Raw genomic sequence first — 25,235 nt, forward strand, 5'->3', positions numbered from 1 at the left:
GATGACTTTTGTTGGCAGGTTGTTCCTCCACCGTCTTTAGATTTTTGTTGTAGAATTCCTGGCTTTTGGCTAGGATCGGCTCCAGGCCCCCCGTGACCCCATTTGGGACTGAGCGGTTTTGAAAATGGATGGATGAATTCCTGGCTTTCTCTTTTCTGTTTGTGTTAGATATTATGTGCACATGGCCCTGCCATCTCATGCCCTTTTATGGCCATTGGTGGGGTGTTAACCTATGTTAATTAGGAATGACTGGCACACGCTTTCAACTTTTTGGGAATCATCACTGTAAGAACACAGGTGTGAACAGTTCTGCGGCTTACGAAGATGTTCATGAATCAGATGTAGACCTTTCTTTAAAACCTTTCTTAAGATCAACCTATGATGAAATTTAAGAAAACACTTAGAATGATGTTGATGAATGCGGCCCAGTGTTTTTACTAGCATTTGTTGGTTGGTTGGTTTGTTTACAGCATAATTCAAAAAGTAATGAATGGATTTGGATGAAATTTTTGGAGAGGTATTGTATGACCCCTGTGAGATAGGGCTAGTTTTAATATTTTTGCTTCTAACTCCAGGCACAATGCCTAGAATGCTTGAACAAAAAGTGCACGATAACATCCCCATAAGATCTATCACACACCAAAGTCTGATCTATGTCCAAGTAAAATTCCTGATGTGCTGATCCACAATGTTCACATTTATAAGGCTCACAGAAAACATACTACTGTGAGACATCATATAATTATTCCAATACAGTTTTTTGCTGTTGCTAACAAGCATTAACCAATACTTAAAATACTTTTTCTAAACTCTTAACACAGCGACACAGTTACATCACACACCTGGCCAAATGGTTCATTTTTGGACAAAAACCACATTTTGTTAAATAAATACAAACTTTACATTTCACAATGCAAAATACCATTTTCTACATATACTAACTTTATCAAAACACAGCAAACCTGACTCATAATTGAGTCGTTTGATCAAAACATTAGCACTAGTTTTCTATCCAACAGGAACATATAGTCAGTCATAGTGCACAGACTGTCAAAATGTAAAAAAGTAATCACTTTACAAAAATGACATTACTTCTCATTGAACTGTATACAATATGAAAACCATCTTTGATATCCAAAAATGTAGAAATACAGTAATTCAGTCAGCCTTACTGTAAACACACTAAAATTGTGTGTGTGGATAAATTTCGTATAGTATATGTACAGTGGAGCCATCAGTACTTTATGGATTATAAAAAAGGACAGAATTGCTGCAGTAAAGGCTTTACGGTATTGGCATTTGCACATTGCTATCAGTAATCACAGAAAAAAGCACTTTGCCCTGTGTTTACAACAATAGACAAAAATAAAACAAAATGACAGACCAAAAAGTCCTAATCTACACGATCATCAGCATTTGGCCACATGTTCTCATCAACATCACACCTTATAATGTCTCTTGCTATGCACCTTGGAAAGAAACGTTTAGAATGCCTTATCCACCCCTGGCAATCTTCAGCTGAGATGTCTCTGCAGCCAGCCTCCATTGCATCCAGAAGGGACATTTGATCATGGTAAATGGACTGTATTTATATAGCGCTTTCTCACAGTGTGTTACACTGGCCAAAGCGCTTTACAGGAGATCATACACCATTCACCCATTCACACCATGCTTTTTTTTATTGTGCTTGGACATGCATGGAAAGATGTGGGATTAATCAGTGTCAAATTGGAACCAGCTGTTTCCCAAGTAGAACAATAATTCTTATCAGCTCTTTGAGCTGTTGTGGCAAAAGTAGAGGCTTTACATTATATTTAAAGTTTGGATCATTAGGTCTTCAATTCTGTCATGATGTGTTTAAGCATTTGTTAGAGATATTTGAAAGATCCATTATTTTGCTATGGGGTAAGCTTGTGTGAAAAGAAAATGTAAGCATTTTAGAAACGTGTGCATTAACTAAATCTTGTGTGAAAACGACATTAATTGTATTAATGGTATGGTCACAACAAACAGATGTTGTGATAATTGTGTTTAGAGTTTTGAAAATGTGAATACAGAATGGACAAATGGATGTTAGCAACTGCAAAAAACTGTAATTATTCAACTACAGTATACACAGTATTGGGGAAACTACTTTGAAAATGCAGCCTAAACTACAACAAAACTGCTCTAGAGAGAAATGTATTTTGGCAAACTAAAGTTACTTAGATAAACTAGCTCAAACTACTTTGTAAAAAATTTGAGAAAAAAACCTGTCCTAAACAAAACAATCCCATTTGAGCTTTGCACAGTTTTTTAAGTACACCTTGACCATTTGACTGACTAAAAATATGAGCCTATTGTGTTACCTGTCAGCTTTGCAACATCAGACTTACACTAACCTAAATACACAAAACATGGCAAAAATGTGATTTAACTACTTAAGTCACTACAAAACTATGAATGTAGCTGAACTACCAGCAAGTTACTGCAAAATGCAAACTACTAATTACATGCAGTTCATCACTCTCCAACACTGACTAATAATGTTAACATACTGAGGCCAAAGGGAAAACGGTTTCCTTTTCAACTTTGTGGAAAACATTAAAAAAACATTGGAAGTTTTTTTTATATTGCAGCTTGGAGCTAGTTAGTCTGACTATTGTAGTACAAAAAACATTATTAAATGTTATATGTTTTAACCATGTGAACAAGTGTCCAGTGGACTGAAAGTGTACAAAGCAGAGAAATTAAGGGAACACGAGTAAGTACAGCTGAATAACACAGGTCATCATTCTGTGCTTATCTGGATAATAAACATTAAGTAAATTAAATGAAATACTGAGGGCAAATTCAAAGGAATTATTCTTTGGGTGGTGATTTCTCTTCCAAGCATAATTTGTGTGCTTGCCAAAAATCTTTTTCTGTGCTCAAAATGTTCCTTTGCACACTCAGGACTGAGCTATCACAACAAGAAAACTCCAGCCTTCACATGCAAATACTGCTCAGCATAAATTCAAAGTGGTTTATAGAGGGTTGAAGGTGGGATTCAGGGTTCCCTCTGCTTGAGTTTGATCTAGGCCTAGGACACTAATTCAGGCCCTGTTCAGAGCATCACGCATGTGAACAGATGCACGAGCTCTCTATAAGAATCGCATGGATAAGACACCAAATGTGCAGGCTCTTCAGCTGAGTTTGTACAGTACTTCATTTGTGTTTGCCTGTGTGTCTATATGAAGGTGTGAAAACCGTATGTAATATAACTGTAAATGAGTATGTAAAAGTGTCCTGTGAATTTCCAGCAACAAAGAAATCTGTTGCTGACAGTAGGAGCCAAAACAGCCGATCTGTTGTGCTGTTGCTTTTAGGAAACTCAGTTACAAGAAGCTAGAACATTAGAAAGGCTGGCCTGGGTAACTGGATAACAGACATGCACGCTACACACACACACACACACACACTCATAGGTGCCTAGCTCTTAACAAGCCAGCCGGAGTCACACAGACACAAGCTCTCACATTTGCCCTCAGTTTTGGCTATCATTTTCTCACACACAAACACACACTCACCATACACATGCTTTCCACCTCCCTGTCTCTCTCTTCTCTCAGCAAACTCCCAAACACACACATACACACTTGCCAGGACAGATGGCCATGCTATGCACTCTCACTCAGCAGATGTACAAAAGCATTAATCATGAAACAAGACTCAAACAGAGGATTTAACTTTTACTACAGTTGTGGTGCTTCCAGTAAAAAGACCTGATTAATTTCTCTTTTAAAGATCTCTGAAAGCCCAGCCAACTGGTACAGGAGTGGCACATGAGACCAAAAGAAGTACCTGGTTATCTGATAACTTTAAAAGCAAGTTGTATGTGAGAGCACGCTGCAGTTCCTCAGATGTCAAGAGTTTATGAGGAAATAAGCAGATTATAAGGCCCAGTTTGACCTGTTACTGGTTTATTGAATATAGAGTTATAAAACACTACCACATTGTACTAACACTGGGGTGACACATAGCTGTAATAATGACAAATCACATTCACAGACTCTGTGGTCCTGTTTAATACTCCTATCTGGTGCAGCCACACTCAAATTATGCCCACATGGTAATGTAACAAAAAGGCACATGACCAGATAGTCTGGCCGGTAGTCTCTGTTGGCATGTTCATGCTCACTCAGTACATTGTGATAGTTCTTGGTGATGAAGTGCTGCAGCTGATAAATCCTCTCCAAGAGAGATAAATGAGCAGAAAAGCACAAAAACAAAGCAAATCCAGAAAATGACATCACTTGGGTTGTTTTCTATTATGTATATTTTTTGTTTACAGTAGCAGTAATCATAAGTTAGCAGGAAATCCACCTTAAATGCTGTGCAACCATTATATGCACCTACCACCAAAACACTTGATAAGGCATACAGATGTTAATATTGAGTCTACTGTATGTTGCCTTGTTGTTTTAAATGGGTATTGCAGCATTTTCCTATTGTACTTCAATAAAATTGGGGCAATCACAGGACAAGTGTAAAAAACTGGCTGAAACCAATGTTGGAAAGAGGCAAGATATTCTGATGTTTAAGGGCAGCACACACTAGTAACAGTCTTGCAGAGCTGGTATGAGTGGGACTTCAGACTGGAATATTCTGTCATTAAAGGTGTAGCTTTTTATAGGCATTAACTGCGGTTGCTGTCTGTAACTCAGCCTGTAATTTCTCCCAAGTGAGCTGTTGTCTATCTCTGCATCTGTCTACTCTCTTTCAGCACTTGGGTCTTATCTACCTGTCCACAAACAGTGGAATGCTGACAGGAAATGAGGGCTAAAGAGATGCAGGAGAGTCAAACCGGGGATGTAGCAGTTTATGGTCAGTGTCCTACCAACTAGGTTACTGGCGTGCACCTTATCTACAGTCCTTCAAGTGCTGCACAAACATGCTTAGAAGGTAAGATAAGGTAAGGTAAGCCTTTATTAGTCTCACAATGGGGAAATTCACACTGTTACAGCAGCAAAGGGATAGAAACAGGCACTCGGTGTTAAGAATCAAAAAGTAACAGGCAAGGTATTATCAACATAAATATAAACAATTGTAGATATAATAAAAAGTAAGACGTACTGCACACTGGTATGTTGTGTATTCACAGTTATTCAGTCTGCGGGTGTGTGAGGTCAATGTTGGGGGGGGGTATACTGGGAGCAATGCTGCTTGTACAGTCTGACAGCAGCGGGAAGGAAGGATGTGTGATAACGCTCCATCATGCACTTGGAGTGGAGCAGTCTGGCACTGATGGTGCTGCCCAGGGATGTTAGCTTGGCCAACATCCTTCTGTCAGCCGCCACCTGCACTGGGTCAAGGGGACTTCCCAGGACAGAGATGGACCTCTTAACCAGTTTGTCTAGTCTTTTCCTGAGCTGCCCCAGCAGACCACTCCGTAGAAAATGGTTGATGCCACCACTGTGTCAAAGAAGGTCCTCAGGAGTGTCCCCTGCGCTCCAAACAACCTTAATCTCCTCAGCAGGTGGAGTCTGCTGTGGTCTTTCTTGTAAAGTGGCTCAGTGTTGTTTGACCAGTCCAGGTTGTCGATGCAACAGGAGTTTGTACACAGGCAAAAGATGAACCTGTAATCTGATGGCGGGTAGAATAGGTCTGTATCATCTTTTCCTGACCCTGTGTAGAGCTCCTGCCTGTCTCCCACATATCCTCCTCCATAGCTTGCTGGGAATGTCAGGCCTCTCCTGTGGCCGTACCACTTTGTTACAGAGCACTAAAAGCTGGTCTGTTGTGTACACAATAGGTGTCATGGCTCTGTGCGGGATCTGGCACAGAGAGAAGTAGAAACAGGGACCAGGTAGTCTCTGCAGTTTAGTGTCCACAGTGCAAAAAACCAAAACAACAGCAAAACAAACCAGATACAGAAAATACAAAAATGAGACAAAAAAAGGGGTAAAACTCAGTAGTGAGCCAAAGCTGCTGCTGTAACAGGCAGAGACTTACACAGCACCATCTTGTTATATGATCGATTAATGTATTTACTACAAATTGTACGGCACCACTAATAATTAAGTAGGAAGGTAGAAGAAAAAAGTTCCTAGCATTCCCTATAGAACTGATGGGTCACCATTCTATCAAACATGACTGTGATAACAGCAGGACAGATGGTATTTTTCCATCAGTGCAGTTCAGCCCACTTTAATCATGCAGAGCCTCTGTTGGCCTCCGTTTCCATTTGCTTCTAGCAGCAGGGGGTAATTGTGTTGACTCGGGTTCAGTCAGCCCTGCTTCCACCCAGGCCAAGTGGGGCTGAGCTCTGCTTTCAGCGGAGCTGGGTCATTGAGACATATGATTGGCTGAAATCTGGCGCTGAGGGAAAGTCCATACACAATCAGAATTCACTTTTTATTTGTAATTTCACTGCAGCAAGATTAGACTATGGACTCTCTCACTTGGTCTTCTGATGTGGGGGTAAAATAATGCCTAGCACTAAGGGCTCCATGTTGCAATCTAGTGACGCCGCACTAGCACCGAGTCATGTGTCATTTCTCAGCAGTTTACACCACCCCTCACATGATTGGAATCAGAATCAGCTTTCAGGTGGGGGTAGGCGCAGTGAGCTGGGTCAGTTTAGAGTGGAGGATGTCCAGGATGATGATGTTGAATGCTGGGCTGAAGTCCACAAAGAGGAAGGCACGGAAGATAAACAATGTGTTTCTAGTGCAGTGGGAACACAACTACACTAGTGTAGATCAGTATGGCTCTGCTGTACACATTGAGTTTCAGCACGACAAATCGAAAAACACCAAAGGAAGACTGAATAATGTAGATGTTTTCAGACTATAGAGATAACACAGACAGTTAAAAATGACTGCGTATTATCAGCTGATGGACAAAAGCCAATATAATCTCAAATTTCTCCATTATTACTGTATACAACTGTTTTTTAGAATTGGTGGAGTACCCCTTTACTTTGACCATCCAAATTCACAGCAGTTGGGGAATTAAAGCGAATGGGATGACTAGTTGAGAACCTGGGATAAAGCATAGCTGTACATCTTCAAGCACCTCAGAAAGCATCTAAATTCATCTAGCTGAATCCAATCTTAACTTCTTATGAGACAACTGATCAACAAAAAAAGATTAAGATTTTGAAGACATTTTTTGCAGAAAAATGACACAGAACACAACCAACTGTGCTAAAACCATACTGTACCAGAAACCTATGCACTGTGTGAAAGGCAAAATGCATGGTTTCACTGTTCATCCAGCAGTTCTGAGAAAAGCTTACATGACTTCCACATAATCCAGCTGCCCTGACTGTCGCTGAAAATTTTGTCCCACAGTTAAATAAAGAAGCACTAGCCTGCAATAAGACATCTGTGTGCTAAAACCGTCCCACAGGGCAGGTCCAGTTAAGCCTGATGAGGTAAGCAACATGGATTGCAGATTTGATGCATCCTAGGATTAAGCCACCCACCCCACCAGAGCCTCACCATGAACACAGCACTCTGCCAGAAACCATTTTGGACAGGAACACCTGGGGGATTTAAAGGTGTCAAGAGTTTTTACACCATAAAGTCACACCCTGTTAATGTCTCAGTCCCTGATCTGAGCACGGAGCTGAACACATTACACCACACTGTATTACAGAATCATAGTCAAGTCTTTATAATAACACAGAACACCGATGCTACTGCTAAGCAGCGGTGATTAGTAAATAAGTGCAATTAGTCAAATTAATCAAAATGTTTAGGTACTTCTACAATACAAGCAATTTGAATATTTTCATTTTGCTCCACTACAGTTCAGAGAGAAAAGTCCTTTTTGTGGCATCCTTCTCTGGTGTCTCCTGAAAGGTAACACTTTGTTTATTATCAGACATTCAGAAATTCTATATTGAAACAAACTTGGAGGGGCGCATTCTTAGTTAAAAGAGTTGATTGATTAACTTTTTTGTTTGTTGAATGGAAATATGTGATTGTAAGAGTGCCTGATAAACCTAGAAACACAATGTAATGAAAGGGTGGACAGGGTCAAAGGTCAAGGAAAACAATAAAATTCAGCATTCTTAATTGTTCTTTCTTAAACTAAAGTATGACCAGGTGGACGCCAAAGTGCCAATGTGAAGACTCCAAAATGGTACATAATAATCAAATGATGGCTCTTAAAACTGTGAAACACCTTATAGTTTGATCCAATTCAACAAAACATGATAAACCCGAGAAATGGGCATAACTCCCATTAAAGAATCCTTGGCTATGGCAGTGGTGTCCATATGCTGAGTGTGTCTCTATTCACTGTATAGTGCACTCAGAAATTATATTGCATTCTTCTGGCTCTTTCTTTGATTACTTTACATGGACTTCTTCCATCAAGTAATTTCCCCGCTAGATAACATCAGTTTGTTTGCAGCATTGCAGCTAGCTAGCGCTAGGACTCACCTTTCCTCCTGCTCAATGCCTGGTGACCCAGCTACCTGGACCAAGGTGGTGGCCAAGAGTTGCAAAGAGGGTAGACACCAGTCTGCCTCACTCCTTTCTAATTACTTTGTGATTTTTACTCCTGCTGCAGAACCAAGAAACCTTACTGAAACCTGGTTACAGCAGGATGAATGTGTCAGTGTAAATGAATCAACCCCCCTCCCAACCTAAACTTGATCAATTATATGCTGATAGCCAATCTCAACTTTATTTCTGAAATTCTTGTTATGTGACCACTTGCACAGGAATGATTTGTTTGATTCAGTTAGGACTTAGAGTCCATCATAGTACAGAAACTGAACCGGTGAAAGTAATCAATGATCTCCTCCTAGCCTTAGACAGAGGACTCATCTCTGTACTTGTCCTCCTCCATCTGTTTGACATCAGATGCTGTAGATTCCTGTTCATGTTAATGATGAATCTTCCACACACAAAAGTTAGTCACAGATTTCCACGAGGCTTTGTGCTAGGTCAGAAACTTTTCACGTTAAACATACAGTACTTCCCTTAGGCAATATTACCAGGAAACACCGCATACATTTCCATTACTGTGCAGATGACACCAGCTATATTTATCTATGAAGACAGAGGAAACAAAGCAGTTGGTATATTTGAAGTATGTCTTAAAGACATAGGCCTAGATGACCTGTATTTTTTTTTACTTAAACTTGGACAAAACTGCAGTTATTGTACTTGGGCATAAAAACCTCAGAATATCTAACCATACAGTTACTCTAGATGGCATAGCCCTGGCCTCCATTACTACTATGAGTTTATTTTGACCCGGATATGCCCTTTAGATCACACATAAATCAAGTCTCTAGTCAAAATCAGGAACATCGAGTCTCTAAGTGATGCTGAAAAACTGGTCCATGCATTTATTACTTTCAGGCTGGACTACTGTAACTCTTTACTATCAGGATGTCCCAATAGTTCATTAAAAAGCCTCCAATTAATCCAAAATGCTGCAGCCAAAGTACTAACAGGAACTAGCAAAGAAAGATCATATTTCTCCCATATTAGCTTCTCTGCACTGGCTCCCTGGAAAATCCAGAACAGAATTTAAAGGGTCCTTATATCTGTATACCTACTATACCCATTTCAACACAGGTTAAGAGCCTTGGGGCTCTATTTTCCTGCAGTTGTGCTGACCACAGATGCACTGCACTTCTCTGCACAGCAAGGCACTGTGGAGGTGTGAGAGAATAAATCATTAGAGGGAGGAGTACATCGTAAGCAGGTGGATTTGGGGCTGCCTTTGGTTATGTCCAATCAATCCAGCTCCTCTCATCCCCTTTAAAGAGCAGGTCAGAAACCTGACTGAGTGATGTCACTGATGTCATGACAAGAAAATATATGAAAGATTCTTTCTCTCTGTCTTCTTCTCCTGCCAGTTATGTACTACATTCTTAAACTGACAATGACACAACTATTCATGTAGAAGTACTGCACATGACTATTCACCCAGTAGTCTGCTAATATCACTGGCCAGCTTTTGTGCATGAAAGAAAAAAAGCCTCTGATCCTGTAACCAGTAGCAAATATAAAGGGCAATTTACTCACAGTTGTATCTAGTATGGGAAATCCATGGCGGTCTCGCATGTAACTTTAAAAATGTTTCACTGTTTTTAAAATAACACAATAAAATGCTATTGTAATCACTGTGTTTATGGTGAAACCTATTGTGGACAGACCACAATAGGTTTCACCATAGGTGGGCAACACATCCATGCACAGCCAGTAGAGGTCTCGCCCACTTTATTGCCACCTACAGCTACTTTCAAAGTTGACAAATGCAAAAACAGACACAACATACTGTGTATCCTCATGGTAATAATGAAGGTACGTCTGTGTGAAACTTATTCAAAACTGTAACTTATCAGTGACAGCAGCCACAGTGAGGTTGGATTGACTTTACCTGCTGCATAACAGGATTAATTGAGGCGTCTGCAGGGTGTTTATTTATTTTGGTTCATGAGCTGCTTTCATGTGATATTACATGTCATGTTTTTTTTAACATGAATTTGGATTCCCAAACACCAGCTGTAGATCACCTCTGGCATCCTGATGTGCACAGTACTGTTTGACCATATTCATATCTATAGCTACAAATTGAGGACTACATTATTCATCTTATTTAAAATGATCTGCATGATAAACAAAAAATTCATCTGATTAAATTCCATCAGATAAGTTGTAGATTTAAGGATTAATTTTAAGTTGGAGTGGTCATTAAAATACATTTAGGTGTCTGATCTCATGCTTCCCAGCTTAAGCGCTTATCAGGAAAATTGAAAACGTGTGTTATCGTTATCACTATTTCAGGTCAAAACCAGCACCAAAATTGCACTGTGCTGCCCAATCAGCTTTAGATGCGCCTTTCCTCCCACTTCAGCGTAAGTGCATTTATTCCTGGAAAGGAAAATACAAAACACACCAATGCACAAAAAAAAAACTGATATGCACCCGAGAAAAATTACATAAGGACCACGAATGAGGCAAAGGGGAAATTGTGCTGTGAGGAAAACAGAGCCCCGTGTCTTAACCCAAATTAACCGAGAGCCTTTAGCTATAAAGCTCCTCTCCTGTAGAACGAGCTCCCAGTTTGGGTTCAGGAGCTAGAGACACTCTCTACCTTTAAGATTAGGCTTAAAACATTCCTTTTTTGATAAAGCTTATAGTTATGGCACTCATGGCTCATGTGACCTGGAACCATCCCTTAGTTATGCTGCTATAGGCCTAAGATCCTGGTGATACCTCCTATGATACGCTGAGCACCTCTCCTTTTCCCTCTACTGCATTTATTCGCCACCATTGCATGTCATTAATTTTGTGTCTTGGGGCAACTGACGGTCCTGACAACAAAGTGGAGAGGAGTGAACAAACAGCACAAGAGTGACAAGCACAAACAAAGCAGCATCTGGATGCAGCCAACACACAGGGAGAATGTAGAATTTGTGAGATAAAACTCCTATATCAAGCAGGAGCCACTAACAACCTTCAAAGGTGTGTTAGATTGGTAGATACTTTATTTAATATGGACATTGCTGTAGCATTAGAATCGTACTGTACATTTATGCTCAAGGACCAGATAAACCATTCATTTGTAATGAAGTGTTAATCTACACTTTCAATATAAATAAAAAGTTCAATGCACATGTGTAATACTGTTTAATGTTTTTGCATGAATGTTTTTATCCCAAACTGAATTTAAAATAATGGTGCACTGAAAATTATAAGGCTTGCTATAATTACGTTGAGTAGTTCAGGTCTCATAAGTGCACACACATCAATCACAGGTCAAAATGTGTCAAAATTTGGCTGAAGTGACAGGAGTGGTGCTAAATGAAGAGCCGAATGGGAGCTGAAAGAGCCAGCTCTTATTGCTGCGCTGAGCCAAATGTTGTATGTAGGCGTACATCACTGCATTATTTATTTTAACAGCTGCTAAAAGGCCTATGTGTGCAGTTGCCTGCTTTGAATAAACAGTTTTGTTAAAGTTAACTTAGTTGTGATTTCCCCCTTTTTGCATGCAAAATTGATAGTGAAAACCACTAATGAATATAAACAAGAATGTTTCATCATACTGTTGTGACTGTAAGCATCAAAGGGTTAAATCAAGCATTTATTATGTGCTGTTGAGGAGATTTCAAAATATTTGGATACAGCCTAAAACCATTGTGATATTATTCACACACCTACTAAGTCCACCTGATGCCTCTGTACCTGAAAGAGGGCTCCAAATATTATATTCTATTTTTTTTTAAATGTAATACAGATGAAGTTTGATTATTTATTTTTTAATGTATTGTTAATTTGGAGCAGACCACCCCACCATATTTTGGAATTAGATGACCTCTAACAACAACTCAAATATATATGTATGGTATGATTTCATCACATATGTGCATGTGTTTGCCTGGGCCAGGCCTCAAAGTAGAAGATCTCAGATAGGTAATGTGGCACCATTGTCAAAATCTTCCAAAATGTACAGTAATTTGTTGTCCTCACAATTTTTAAAGTGCTTCTTCATGAAAACAATATTAAGTGCAAAAATGACCTTGCTCTATAAACTGATGAAAAAATATAAAACTGAAAGTATGATGTCCACATGGGGCAACAGTTGGTAACTGTCAAGTTCCAAGGTGCAGAACAACTTTGGGTTAGTAATCTTATTCAGTAAGAAACTCAATGAACTAGATGAAATCTATTCTTACATACTGTATTCATACATGGTTATACATACAATACAACACAGACACATGCACATAGAGATGTACACAGCTTGTATTATCTGCCCTGTTGTTTTTTTTATCCTGTTCTGTTTTATCTAGTCATTTGTTTGGCTTGGCGGCGTGGGCTGCAAATTAGCTTCAGTTCGACGTCCTACATACATCTGCTGCATTACTTATCTTTATATAACAGTGTTTATCTGCATGGTTACTGTTAATTAAGCAATAAAAGCATCAACAGGGGTTTTTCCATCATAGGAACCTACCGAAACGTATCACGCCGAGTAAAGGCTCATCACAGGTTCTGCATTTGTTTCCACTAAGGAGGTGTGTTCCAATAGCTACATTTCAGTACCATCAGGAGGTAGTACTAAAATCAAGTTCCAGGAATGTGAAGGGGGAGGGGGTGCATGCACAGACACCAGTCACCTGTAATTAGCAAAATGTCCACTCTACACACCTCAATCATTAGCATTACAAGCACAGTATGTAAAGAGGCACTTATACTAGATTAGAGGTAAAATGAGGACTTGTTGGTTTAGAGGTAAAACAAGGACTTCAGTGAGTGGACCAAGGGCAAAGCAGTGAAGACGTCACATTTCTGCAAGTCTGTGTTCTGCTTGTTTAACAGCTGTTTGATAAACTGCTCATACAGTCTCTGTTACTGGCTGATTGTTGCACTGTGGAGTGATCCTTCACATCTCTGTTCCCCTTCTGCTCAGCTGACAGCCTGTGCGACAGGAACACAGCCCCTCCCTCATCTAAACAGACTGAACACAGAGAAAAGGACAGTGTACATCAACCCTGGAGGTTATGCGATGCAAAGTATGGGATATATTGCTGGTTAGGTTCCAGTAGTGGAAATACAAGTATGTTCACCAGCTAGCTGTGTCTGTCTGCTGCTTGGTTCTGGACGTTCTGGACAATATGAAAAGATTTTATCAGTGGGCCCACTGCCAATATTTATTTACATTTTTCATTATTTGTGACCTCTTTTTTCTGCATGAAAAGTGCATTTTGTGTAAATGTACTTTGACACACACACACAGACCACATTGTGTTTTCATTCCTTGTGGGGACTTTACATTCATTTCCTGTAGACTTATCCTAACCTTAAACCATGTCGCCACCCTAAAATTCACTCAATTTCCTTGTGGGGACCAGAGGTTAGTGTTAGGTTATTTCTTAGTTAGATAGATATTCAGAGATTTGTTGTCTAGAAATGTTTAGTGGAGACAGGATGTCTAGCTCAGGCTGTTAAATGCTCAGTTCAATTTCATGTGCTTGCAGACTGCATCTAGGCCAAGGCTGCAGGCAAGGAGAGTTGTTAGTATTAACTGTAATGCTAATCTTAATATTTGTCTTAATGTGAAATGTCATGTCAAATTGTTCTAGATACACACCACAAATCAACAGCCACACACCTTGACTTTTCCTCATGTTTTGACTATCGTTATGGTCAGCTGCAAGCTGGCATATCAGGTGACGTCTCGGTTTGACGTGCCTGCGTAGTATGGGGCTAGCCCAGAATGATTAATATTGTATAGGTTTGTTGGTCCAGGGTCTTTCATCTTTCCAAGCTGCCTGCGCGCAGGTTGGTGGTGGGAGAGATCTGGACGTGTGATGTTAATTTCTGAATCAGTTATGTTGTTATATTGTTTGATCCTCTGAATAAACCAGTACGGTTATTTTTTTATAAAATCTAAAGTGGTCTACTTCGTCTTTTGTGAGTTCCTGGTTTAAAAGAGCCGGAAGAGGCTTTGTACATGAAACAGAGCTTATATTAGTCCCCACAAGGAAATTGAGTGGCTGAGTCCCCCTCACGCTCAGTGTGAGTGTGTTAACAGGTTTTGGTCCTCATGATGGATAAGGATAATTACCTTTATTGGCCAAGTATGTTACACAAGGAATTTGTTTCCAGTACAGAACCGATGACAGCCATCTGCGGCACCACCTCAACTGACGGCTCTAACCATCGGGGGCAATGGGGGGACTCAGTGTCTTGCCCAAGGACACGTCGACTGCTGGCACCGAGATTTGAACCTTGAGGTTAGGAGATGACAGCTCTACCCACTGCACCACTGTCACCTCAAGTATGTAAGTAATACAAAGGCACACACACTCACACGCACATACACACACACACACACACAACCTTGCAGTCTTGACTTGCCGGGTCCCTGCATAGACTGGCATTCATTTCCAGGAGACTTACCCTAACCTTAGCCAGAACCACTACTTGCCTAATCTTAACCCTTACCTTAATCTTAACCAAAGCCAACACTTGCTCTAATCTTACACCCCATTCTTTTCGTATTCAAATTCAACAAATTAGCAGCGCAGTCCACCTCTGGTCCCCACAAAGCAAGCTCCCAGTGTTTTGTCTCCACAAGTATATATAAACAAGGCCACACACATGCACACATAAACAATTACACTAACATTAAGCTGTTTTATACCAAATTAGACCAGAAAAGGCAGCTACAGTGTGATTTACAAACATATTAACAATGTAGTTAAGGGGGGCTCCGGCACATTGTTTCAGTAATCCAGATCTTCCATCTGCCCAGGTGACCTACATTCCCCATGGTTTGGATTAGCAGAGTCTGAGCTTCTGCTGACACTAATCTGATCAGCATGGTGTTGAGGCCATGGTTACTCACTGCTCTCTGGGAAAAACCTGTGGTGTACCCAGTGGCATTGGATAGTACCTTCTGAAGAGGTCATGGATTAGGCTAATGTTCCTTCTAGGGTTGCTTTGCTTCTTTGAAGCAGAGAAGGGCACTGCTACTCTCCATTTTATTTTTATGCCACCACTGTATGTCACTAACTTTGTCTCCTCTCTCCTTTACTGTGTCCTCTCTCTCCCTGTACCTTTCTGCAGGTATCCCTGGCTCCGGAGCTCTATGTTTCTGATGAGCGGTCACTGGCCACATTACCCAGCCCAGTGCGTGTTTGTTGTGTCTTGATCCTTTTCTTTTCTCTCTCCTCTATCCACTCACCCCAACCGGTCAAAGCAGACAGTCGCCCACCAAGACCTGTGGTCTGTCAGACGTTATTCCTGGTTAAAGGGAGTTTTTAAAGTGCGTTTTGCCTTCCTGCTGTCAGAAAGTGCTTGCTGAAGGTGGATTTGTTGAGGCTTTTTTCTATAATACAGTAAGGCCTTAGTTTGTAAAGTGCCTTGAGATGATTTTTGTTGTGAATTGGTGCTATACAATTAGAACTGAACTGAAACTGAAATGAAATTGGAACTGAATTTGAATTGCTGCCCAGAAGAAGGTAGCGGTGGCATGCAGTAAGGCAGATGCTGCTGCTCTGAAATCTGACTTCAAGAAAACTATATCACTGAATGCACTGAAACAACTTTGTAATAAGAGTGCATAGTTTAGCTCCAAATTTGGATGTCTCTGAAGTCTTTTGTCTCTGTGTGGCCATGAAATGATGTCAAAATAAGATAAGGTAGGATGGGCTGGGCTGGGCTGGGCTTGGCTGGGCTGAGCCGGGCCGAGCCGAGATGAGATAATATAAGATAATCCTTTATTGTATTGTAACATGTACAACAAAATTTTAAGTGACCTCCAGTTGGTGCAGCAATAAAAAAACAACATATGGAATAAAACCATATAAAAACATAACCACTAAAAAAAACGAAATAAACAACAGACCTCTCACACCGCCCTCACACACACAGGCATATTATTTTTTAGCAGCACTGAGTGTGGTAACTACTGTTGGGCAAAAACTATTCCTGAATCTAGTGGTCCTTGATTTGATTGCTCTGAACCATCTACCTGACGGCAGCAGTTCAAAGAAGGAACGTCCAGGGTGTAAAATGTCCTTAATGATGTTCTGGGCTTTTTTGAGGCAGCGGGAACTGTGTAGTTCTTCTAGAGTGAGGAGAGGGCAGTCGACGATCTCCTGGGCCGTATTAATGACCCTCTGGAGAGTTTTCCTCTGAGCCACTGTGCTGCTGCTGTACCATACACATATACAGTCTAATTATCTGGATGGAAACCAGTGTCTCACACACACACCAGTTAAAAGGTGTATTAGCCTGTTTGCCATCTATAATAGCATCTTATCTTGTGGATGAGCAAACATTCCTACTTGTCAGTGTATTGTACTTATGGTTGTAATGAAATAAGGAAGCCACCCAATTACTGTAATTTATCAACCTACTTACTCTTGACTCTGCTATCAGAGAATGTTTATCTCATTCCTGGCTCTGGGGTTCCCATGGGACTTGAGATCACTGATCAGAGTGTTGGCTTTCTCTCTGAAGTTGCTTTGGCAGATTAGTCTAGTGACTGTCCTGCAAATGGGGCAGAGCTGAGAGTTGGCATCAGTGCGGATGCCTCATTTGTCTGCCTGCTTTTGCGGTAGTCAAAATGATGCCTTCTATCCATTTGGCCTCGATTTAACACCCTTTCAGCGCAATTCTGCAATGTGATTTACCACTTTGAATTATACTTACTCTGAATCATGCTATAATTTAATAAATAACATTTAAAACAGTTCCAAACATTTAACCGTACCAGAGTTTTGTGGACCCATGGGTGTTCACCTTAATATACAGTTTCAAACCAAAGAAGAGACATCTTGTCACAGATTGTAACACTTTCTTTGCTTATCTGAAACATAATTAAACACAAATATATCTGGGTTTAACATCTTCAGAAGGAACAGATCTAAGGGGAGATGTGATGGTGCTTCATTAAATGTAGCATGTTATGAAGTATAGCTTGCTCAAGTTGTTTGACAAAGAGGTTATTTTGTTAAAGCTGCATTCATTACCTTCTCCTTCTAATTTTCAACCATTAAAGGCGAAGTGAGAGTCAAACCAAACTCAAGCAGTATCCCCTCCTCTTCGCCCCTCCTGCCCTGTCTCTGAAACTATGTCATACATGGTCATGACAGCCAGAGGCAATTGTAGCAGTCAGGTAGCACAGCAGTAATGACCGGCTCCAGAACTGATATATTACGGATATAGAGCCCACAGAGCTCGTGGTTTTCAGTGGGACTGCAGCAACACGATGTCAGATAAAGAGGTTTAGATGTTGTTTGTAGCTGATGTATCTGCAGTAACACAAGCAAATTATAGTTGTGTTTTTCCCCAGGAATATTGATACAGTGCTGATGTTTCAGCCACTATTACATAGCGTTCAGTGTTACATACTTAACCCAGATAACTGAGTTGCATGTGAAACAATGCAAATTTCATGTTACGCTCTGATAGTTGAAAAAACCTCCCCACTTTTCTAGCTGTGTTGATGGTGTACATTTTAACAACTTCTTACTAAAATGTTACATTGGCTGCTGTGTTATGTCCAACATGGTGCAGCAAGAAGAAAACACTTCTAGACCATTTTTTAGTTGATTTTTCTGAATTTTGCTAAATCTTAATTATGCAGGTTTAACTAATGACATGGCATGACTTTTTTGTGCTTAGAAGTAAAGTGATAAGTGAAAATAGAAAATTTAAATGCTGGTTTCATGTGGCTTTTAATATTAATTTTGTGAATTTCATATGAACTCTTTCTTCCAGTTCTGAAATTCAAATCCAGTCAAGCATAATAATACTACTCTTCCCATATTCTCTCTTTAACAGGTTTATTTCAAAGTGGAAGAGCTAATAAACTCACTGAACACCTCCAGAGTTACAGATATTCATGGAATAGATCCAGTTAAAAAAAATTAAAATACAATTTGTTCATGGCTCCTTTCAGTAAGGGCATTAATCTGTTCGTAATCAAGTACTTTTTTTTCCCAGTGTGTGGAAGAAGGCAATTATTACTGCTGTCTACTAATCAGGGAATTATACAGATATGAATAGCTATAAACCAGCGTGTATTCTTCCTATTTTTTTCAAAGTACCTCATATTCATTTTTGTCTTTATAACAATCCAGCCATTTAGTGACACTGCAAACCTTTGCAATTTGCATTTATTCTACCAAAATTGCGAACTGGAGACTGTGAAAGTGCTGATGGACTGGGGGTGGGGGGGTGATTGACACAGTAATTCATAGCAACTTATTTGCTAAATTGTCCCACTTCAGTTTCCCATTGGCTACAATGAATTGGATGAAACATTATTTAGATAACATTGTGTTAAGGTGGGTAATTTATTATGAAGCTGAGCTGCTACAAGGCTACGGGCACATCAACGAATCTACCCGAATCCTTGTCCCCCTGGTATGTGACGCAGTCATCATGTGTATATGAAAGATAAACAACAGGCTGAATTGCAGCAATCAGTTGTAATGTTCACATTTCAAATTGGTTAAATCATTTTTATGTAATGTCAAGCAAACTGTATGTGTGTTCTTTGAAAAAAAGATCACATTTGCATTATGACTCTAAGATTATTGTCCAGGGGAGACATTCACTGAATCATTGCTTTCTTTCAAAAACAAGTGAAGAAAACTGTAAACAGAGTAAAACTTTAATTTGGCCAATGGATTCACTAGAAGTAATATAGAAGCTGCACAATTATTTATGAATGCAATGATTCTCTGTCATATTAAGATAGTGAACAATGTGGGGATAGACACACCACCACGTGCAGTGTTGCTTTATTAATGTTAATTAATGTGTGTTGTCCCTGAAAAATAAATGAATAAATAAAATGCATAAAGGTGTGTGGAATGCCGGGCAGTGTTAGTCACTACCAGTGAAAATAATGGAAGGTTGGTTTTAACATGTAACATCTGCTTGAGTCAGATTTATACTTGTGTTGACATGATGTCCTGATTTCTCAGTAAATAATGGAAAATTGCAAAGCAAAATGATGCACGTATCAGTAAACCAACACAAACTGGCACATTTTTATGCACAGGAACAAGATGCACAATGCCATTAGTCTTGGATCTGACAGGGGCTTGAGAGCTTCATTTAAGATCTTACAGGAATAAATGTAACTGAGCTTCGCACAAAACCTCAGAGAACAGGCTCACTAAGATGTAACAGCTAAGTGGATGAGTGGACTGGCTTTGTCATTTAACAGAAGAAATAGGCACTTTCCATTACTGTTGTTCTGCTGGGAGCATAATCACTTCTCTTTCTCTGTCTGCCCTTGTCTATAATCTTTTAAATATTCAGAATGGTGACACAAACAAAAACAATGAAACTATCTTTCCACCGAGAGCAGCAGCGATTGTTTTCACTGCAAAAACAAGAAAAATCCAGACATGCTGCCACCTTCTCTGGGCTCAAAATTATTTAAGATGGACTGAGGTGAAGTGGAAACTGTCCTATGGTCTGACGAGTCAAAATGTGAAAATCTTTTCTGGAAGTCATTCAGGCTAAAGAGGAGAGGAACCAGCCAGATTGTTGTCAGCGCACAGTTCAAAAGCCAGCATCTGTGATGATACGGGGGTGCATCAGTGCACACAGCATGAGTAACTTGCACAGCTGTGAAGGTGCCACTGGTGTTGAACATATAGTATGCAGGCTTGGAGCAACATATGCCGCCATCCAGATGACATCTTTTTCAGTGAAGGCCTTGTTTATTTCAGCAAGACAATGCCACATATTACAACAGCAAGGCGCCATAATAAGAGCCTGGGTGCTAAACCGGCCTACCTGCAGTCCAGATTTGTCACTCACTGAAAATATTTGGCACATTATGAAGTAAGAAATACAACAAAGGAAGGCCCGGACTGCAGTTAAAATCCTATATCAAACAAAAACAGAAAACATTTTGCTTTCAAAACTAAAGCAGTTGGTTTCCACATTTCCCAAATGCTTACAGAATGTTGTTAAGAGAAGAGGTGGTGCAACACAGTGTTAAACATGCCCCTGTCCTAACTTTTTTGAAATGTGTTTCTGGCATCAAATTGAAAATGAGCAGATGTTTTTCAACAAACAGTAACATTTCAACATTTAACATGTTGTACTATTTTATGAAGAGAGTTTTAAAAAGCCAGTCAGCAACTGATTCTGAACAACCACGGAAAACCTACCATACAGTCATTATCATCACAATTTTAAGCCACACATAAGCCTATTTTGATACAACAGTGCATCTGGGCTTTGGAAATCTCTTAAGGGAATATTAAAATGAAATAGCACAGAACCGTGCTATTCTCTGCTAAGATCAAAGTGTCCACTGCGATCAAATTTTGATAAACGCATGCTGTGAAATAATGATTTATGACTCATCTTTTCTTTTAAGCAAAAAGAAAAGATGTTATATGGTCAAACGTGCCTTCAGTTTGCAGTCTAGCATATTCTGATGGCGGATCCTTAGAAATAATGGATGTTAACAGTGTCTGCAGTTTTGTAGATAACACTAACAAGTATTATTTTAATGGATATTTTAATGGACAGTCAACTGCTTTCAAGGGAAAAGTGAAAACTAAATGTAAAAAAATAGATTCTTTAATTTTTGAGCAAGAAAGGCATCGAGAAACCTGGAATAATGTAGAAGGAGCAGGTAGGTAGAGGGAAAGTCTCTACTCCTGCTTTCACTCAGTCAGATATGATCACTACCCTAATCCTTATTTGTCATGTTTAACACGTTACCTTAGAATAATAAGGTTTTATCTGACCTTTTTTTGGGGGGGAGGGAATGTAGTTATTCACAGTTAACATTGTGTAAGGGTTTGATTTTTTCTTGTATTAATAGCTCTAAAATTTCAAATAAATAATGTTTTTATCTCCAAAGAAATTCTTGTCTCTATAAGGTTTGAATTGAAAAGCACGAATCAGTGAATCAGCCAAAATGTTTGGCCTCTGTGTCGCCTCGCTTCTCTGTGACTAAGGTTTAAGAAGCTGAAGAAACACGCTGCTGTGCAGTCTGTTTTGAAAGCTGAAAACATTTAGAGACAATTCAGATTACTACTGTAGCTATCTGAAGAACATTTTAGTGTAACACACTAGATCACACTCAGTTCCAGCTTTGACAATGATGACCTTAACCTGTCCTGGCAAAAAGTAGAAACACATTTTGTAGCAGAAAACAAACTAAAAAAACCAAAGAGAAGAACCACAGATTTTCTGGAATTATCATTGGTTTGCTTGTTTGTGTTTCCTGCGTTATTAGTTTGAACATTGGTTCAAATCTGTCAATGAAATCTGATGTAACCAAAAGTTTTCATGTCTACATTTTAAATATGCAGCTTAAGTGTTGTCTACAGAGTCTTTTTGCGTTCTTTGTCAGTATGTTTTACCTCTCAATAACTTTCATGTTCTCTCAGTATGACTTTTGTGCTATCTTGCAATAATTTTTTGCATTTCCTCTGATACAAAGCAACAGCTTTGATTGGGCCGGTTTTTCAGGGTGGCAGTGGTAATGATGTAAAACTACAAAGCTATTATCTGTCAAAGCTTGGCCTTCCTCTGTGAATCAGAAGTAATGTAAAACTCATTAGAGGAACTACAAAAGTACAAAAACTTTCTGACTGTGGCCAACTGGGGCCCTGTACCTGTATGTACTGTACAGTGTGATATAAAAACTTCCTTCAATAATTAATAGCTTGATTTTGTGTATCACAGTCTACTTTTTTCAACATCATAACTCCCAGCAGAAGAGGGATACTTGTAATTTGATTTTCCTCAAGATCCGTTTTGCTATGTAGGATGTATACATTTGAATCTCAATATTTCAAAACCGCTTAAATCACAGATAGAACCATATAATCACAAGGTCACATCAATGTCAGCATAACTATATTAGTAATCATGTCTTGTAGTTCAGGTGACATTTTTGGTTATAGTCATTTTTCCTCTTTACTGAACCTACCTCAATGTGATCACTTCTAAATATGGCCAGTAATTTAAATACACTACTAAATACAACAATTCATCAGGGATACAACATACAGCATCATGAAAAGCTCTGTTTTAATGGTGATTCTGAGTGCTTTAGAGAGGATTTTTTTCTTGTGTAATGATTAAATGTGATTGCTATGTAAAGGGTTAAAATTCTAATGCCTCTTGAGCCTAGTGCAGCTGTGAATTTTAAAGCCTATGGATATGGATGAAAAGCTCATAGTCTCTGTCAGACAAGTTTCTCTGCATCTTGATTTAGAGAATGTCTCCTGTTCTGTTCTCAGCCACGGTGATGAATTATAGCCCTGAGCTGTCAGATAAGAACAGTTGCGCTTGTATCACGAAAACTTGAAATTCACTGGTCAGTGTGTCTTCAACAAGGCTGACCTTGCAATAAAAGAACAATCCCCTGAGGAAGAGTTCAGATGTCAGGTCACCTAAACAGTGATGGTCCTTACTGTACCTTGCGTCCTCCTGTGTTGAGCCTCAAAGGGGTCAGGTAGGGGTCAAAGATCATGTGACTGGTCTCAATGTCAATTGGCGACTGCCTCTTTCCTATGGCACACAGGTTCCAGGCTGAGTTCACCAAACCCCAGAAGGATGGGACTAAGGAAAAAGATTGAGAGGAACAGTAAGTTGTGTGTGTGAGTGTGCTCCACAAGATCAAACCATAAAAACAGAGAGAAAGTGAGCAGTCGAGCTTCATTACGATGGGACAGGAGGAACTGAGAGTTTAAGGAGATATGAATTTACATATGGCTTCATTAAAATCTGACTTAAAAAAGAGCTTTCATTAAAATCTTCAGGTATCTGCAAGTATAATTAAGGTAGAGAAATGGACTCTGTCTGAAACTTCTCCCACTAGTTTTCACTGCTTATAATATACAGCAGGGCTTCCCAACCTTTTGTCTTATGATCCCTTTAAATGAAGCAATATTTGTGACCCTCATCACATGTTATGGCCTCAGTGTGGCCATTAGTTTTGAATGGTGAATTTTACTGCATGGACTTTCTCATTTGAAAGATTTTTAAAGGCCTGAGGAGGTGAAAGTATCTAGTATTTCACATGAATAAATCAAACTATGGTACTAAAACAGGGTGGGGGTAAAAATTCCATACCAGACTTTGAGAAGGGGTGTGGGGGTTTCTGACCAAAGTAAAAATATGACTCTGACACATGGTAAAAGCCCACAAATCCAGTAAAAAGGGTCTTTAGTAGTTGTTGGTGGTGGTGGGGGCAAGCTAAGCTACAGCAGTAATCATTAATCATTCATCTATGCTAACACACTAAATACTCTGTTGCAATCCACATATTTCTAACTCCTGACTCTGTGCAGTCTGCATCAGCAGGAGACTGATGGGGGTGAGAGGTGTTTGGTCAGTGACGAAAGCTGGCGCATACACGTAACCTGTCACCACATCAGCCAACAGAAAAATTCTATTGCAATAGCTGTGTTTCACTCAGGTGAGAGCAGTCTCTCTACACATTTATAACACAAATACTAGCTCAAATACTCTGCACTAAAATGTCAAGATCTGGACCCGAGTCAATCAGCAACACTAGTAAATACCCATATGCATTGGTTTTCAGCTAGCTGCTCTTTAACCTCAGGAGAAAGCAGGTTTAAAATGTGAGGTCCTGCTGTCAGCATGGCAGCTGTTATTCATTTGAGAAGTGGGCAGCATTAACAACACATCTGAAGAAGGAGAGGATGTTTTTAAATCAACTCTCTTTTTAGGATGGCAGAGGAGAACACGAGGGACTTTTGCAGGCTTTCAGGTCATGTCATTCTTCAATCACTGACTGAAATGAAAGACAGTTCGGTTTGTAGAGGACTACTGTAACAATTCAGAAATATGTTTGTTGGTTTCTAAATCGATATTAAAGTTCAGTAGCAGTAAACCTATATGGTCTTCTACACCACATCTCAGTCCACTTGTGCACAATACATGCACCAGGTTCTTACAAGTGGAACTGCATTGAAATTAACACTACTGCTGCTGCTGCCGTTGTTAAATACACCGCTAAATCGAAAAATTTGAGTGACGCAATTTTTTCCGCACCTGGCAGTAAATTAGGTTTAATAAATGTCCCTGACAAGTTAACCGGTAATATGATACATGCTAGTGCTATTCAGCCACAATAGTTCTTTCACCAACCACCAGTAAGTTATTCGAGACACGTACCAGATCCTGTCTCATAACTGTCTGTAAAGCTTGTCTCTTTTGTGCAGCACTTTATAGTACTGCGGAGCACACAAAAGTGGCTGGTGCAACGCAGCCAATATGATAACATCCTCTATTTTTAATTCTCAGGTTCTCTTTTCTATTAAACATCAGCATTGTTGAGACTGGTTTGATCAGCTAGCAGTAACTCTAAATAACTGTGATTTGTCATAGTCTGACAGTTAAGAACTTTGTTGTTACATTTGACCTTAACCTCTCTTTTGAGCAGCACACTGATTTTTTTAAAGCAGATGTTCTGACATATTTAACATACTGTATGTTAGAAAATATAAACACACTGTTTAATCCTTTCAGTACACTTTTGCTCTTGTGTGTTTGGTTCTGGAAAAACAAAAATCGGCCACCCCCCTTCAAACTCTTAATGCCACATGTCCTACTAAAGCCTCATGCACACTACTTATGCATATAGTGAAATACACAGCTTGACAGGCCTGTTTAACCTAGTTACAACCTGTAAGCTTCACTAAAACAGCCTATGATCTTATTTTAAGAAACAATATCAGGATGCCCTGATATGTAAGTCTACAAACA

General features: G+C 39.6%; 1 protein-coding gene across 4 annotated transcripts in view; it reads right to left on the minus strand.

Annotated features, from left to right (window-relative positions):
* Positions 1–25,235, minus strand: part of LOC109964728 (carbonic anhydrase-related protein 10-like) — a 135,460-nt gene that overhangs the window by 49,755 nt on the left and 60,470 nt on the right. For all 4 annotated transcript variants that reach the window (XM_020608250.1, XM_020608247.1, XM_020608249.1 and 1 more), the window contains exon 3: positions 22,921–23,063. In XM_020608250.1, the coding sequence (XP_020463906.1) occupies positions 22,921–23,063 (143 nt within the window). The remainder of the gene's footprint in view (positions 1–22,920; positions 23,064–25,235) is intronic.

The sequence above is a fragment of the Monopterus albus genome, unplaced genomic scaffold (assembly GCF_001952655.1).
Source record: "Monopterus albus unplaced genomic scaffold, M_albus_1.0 scaffold92.1, whole genome shotgun sequence".
Taxonomy (NCBI): Eukaryota; Metazoa; Chordata; class Actinopteri; order Synbranchiformes; family Synbranchidae; genus Monopterus; species Monopterus albus.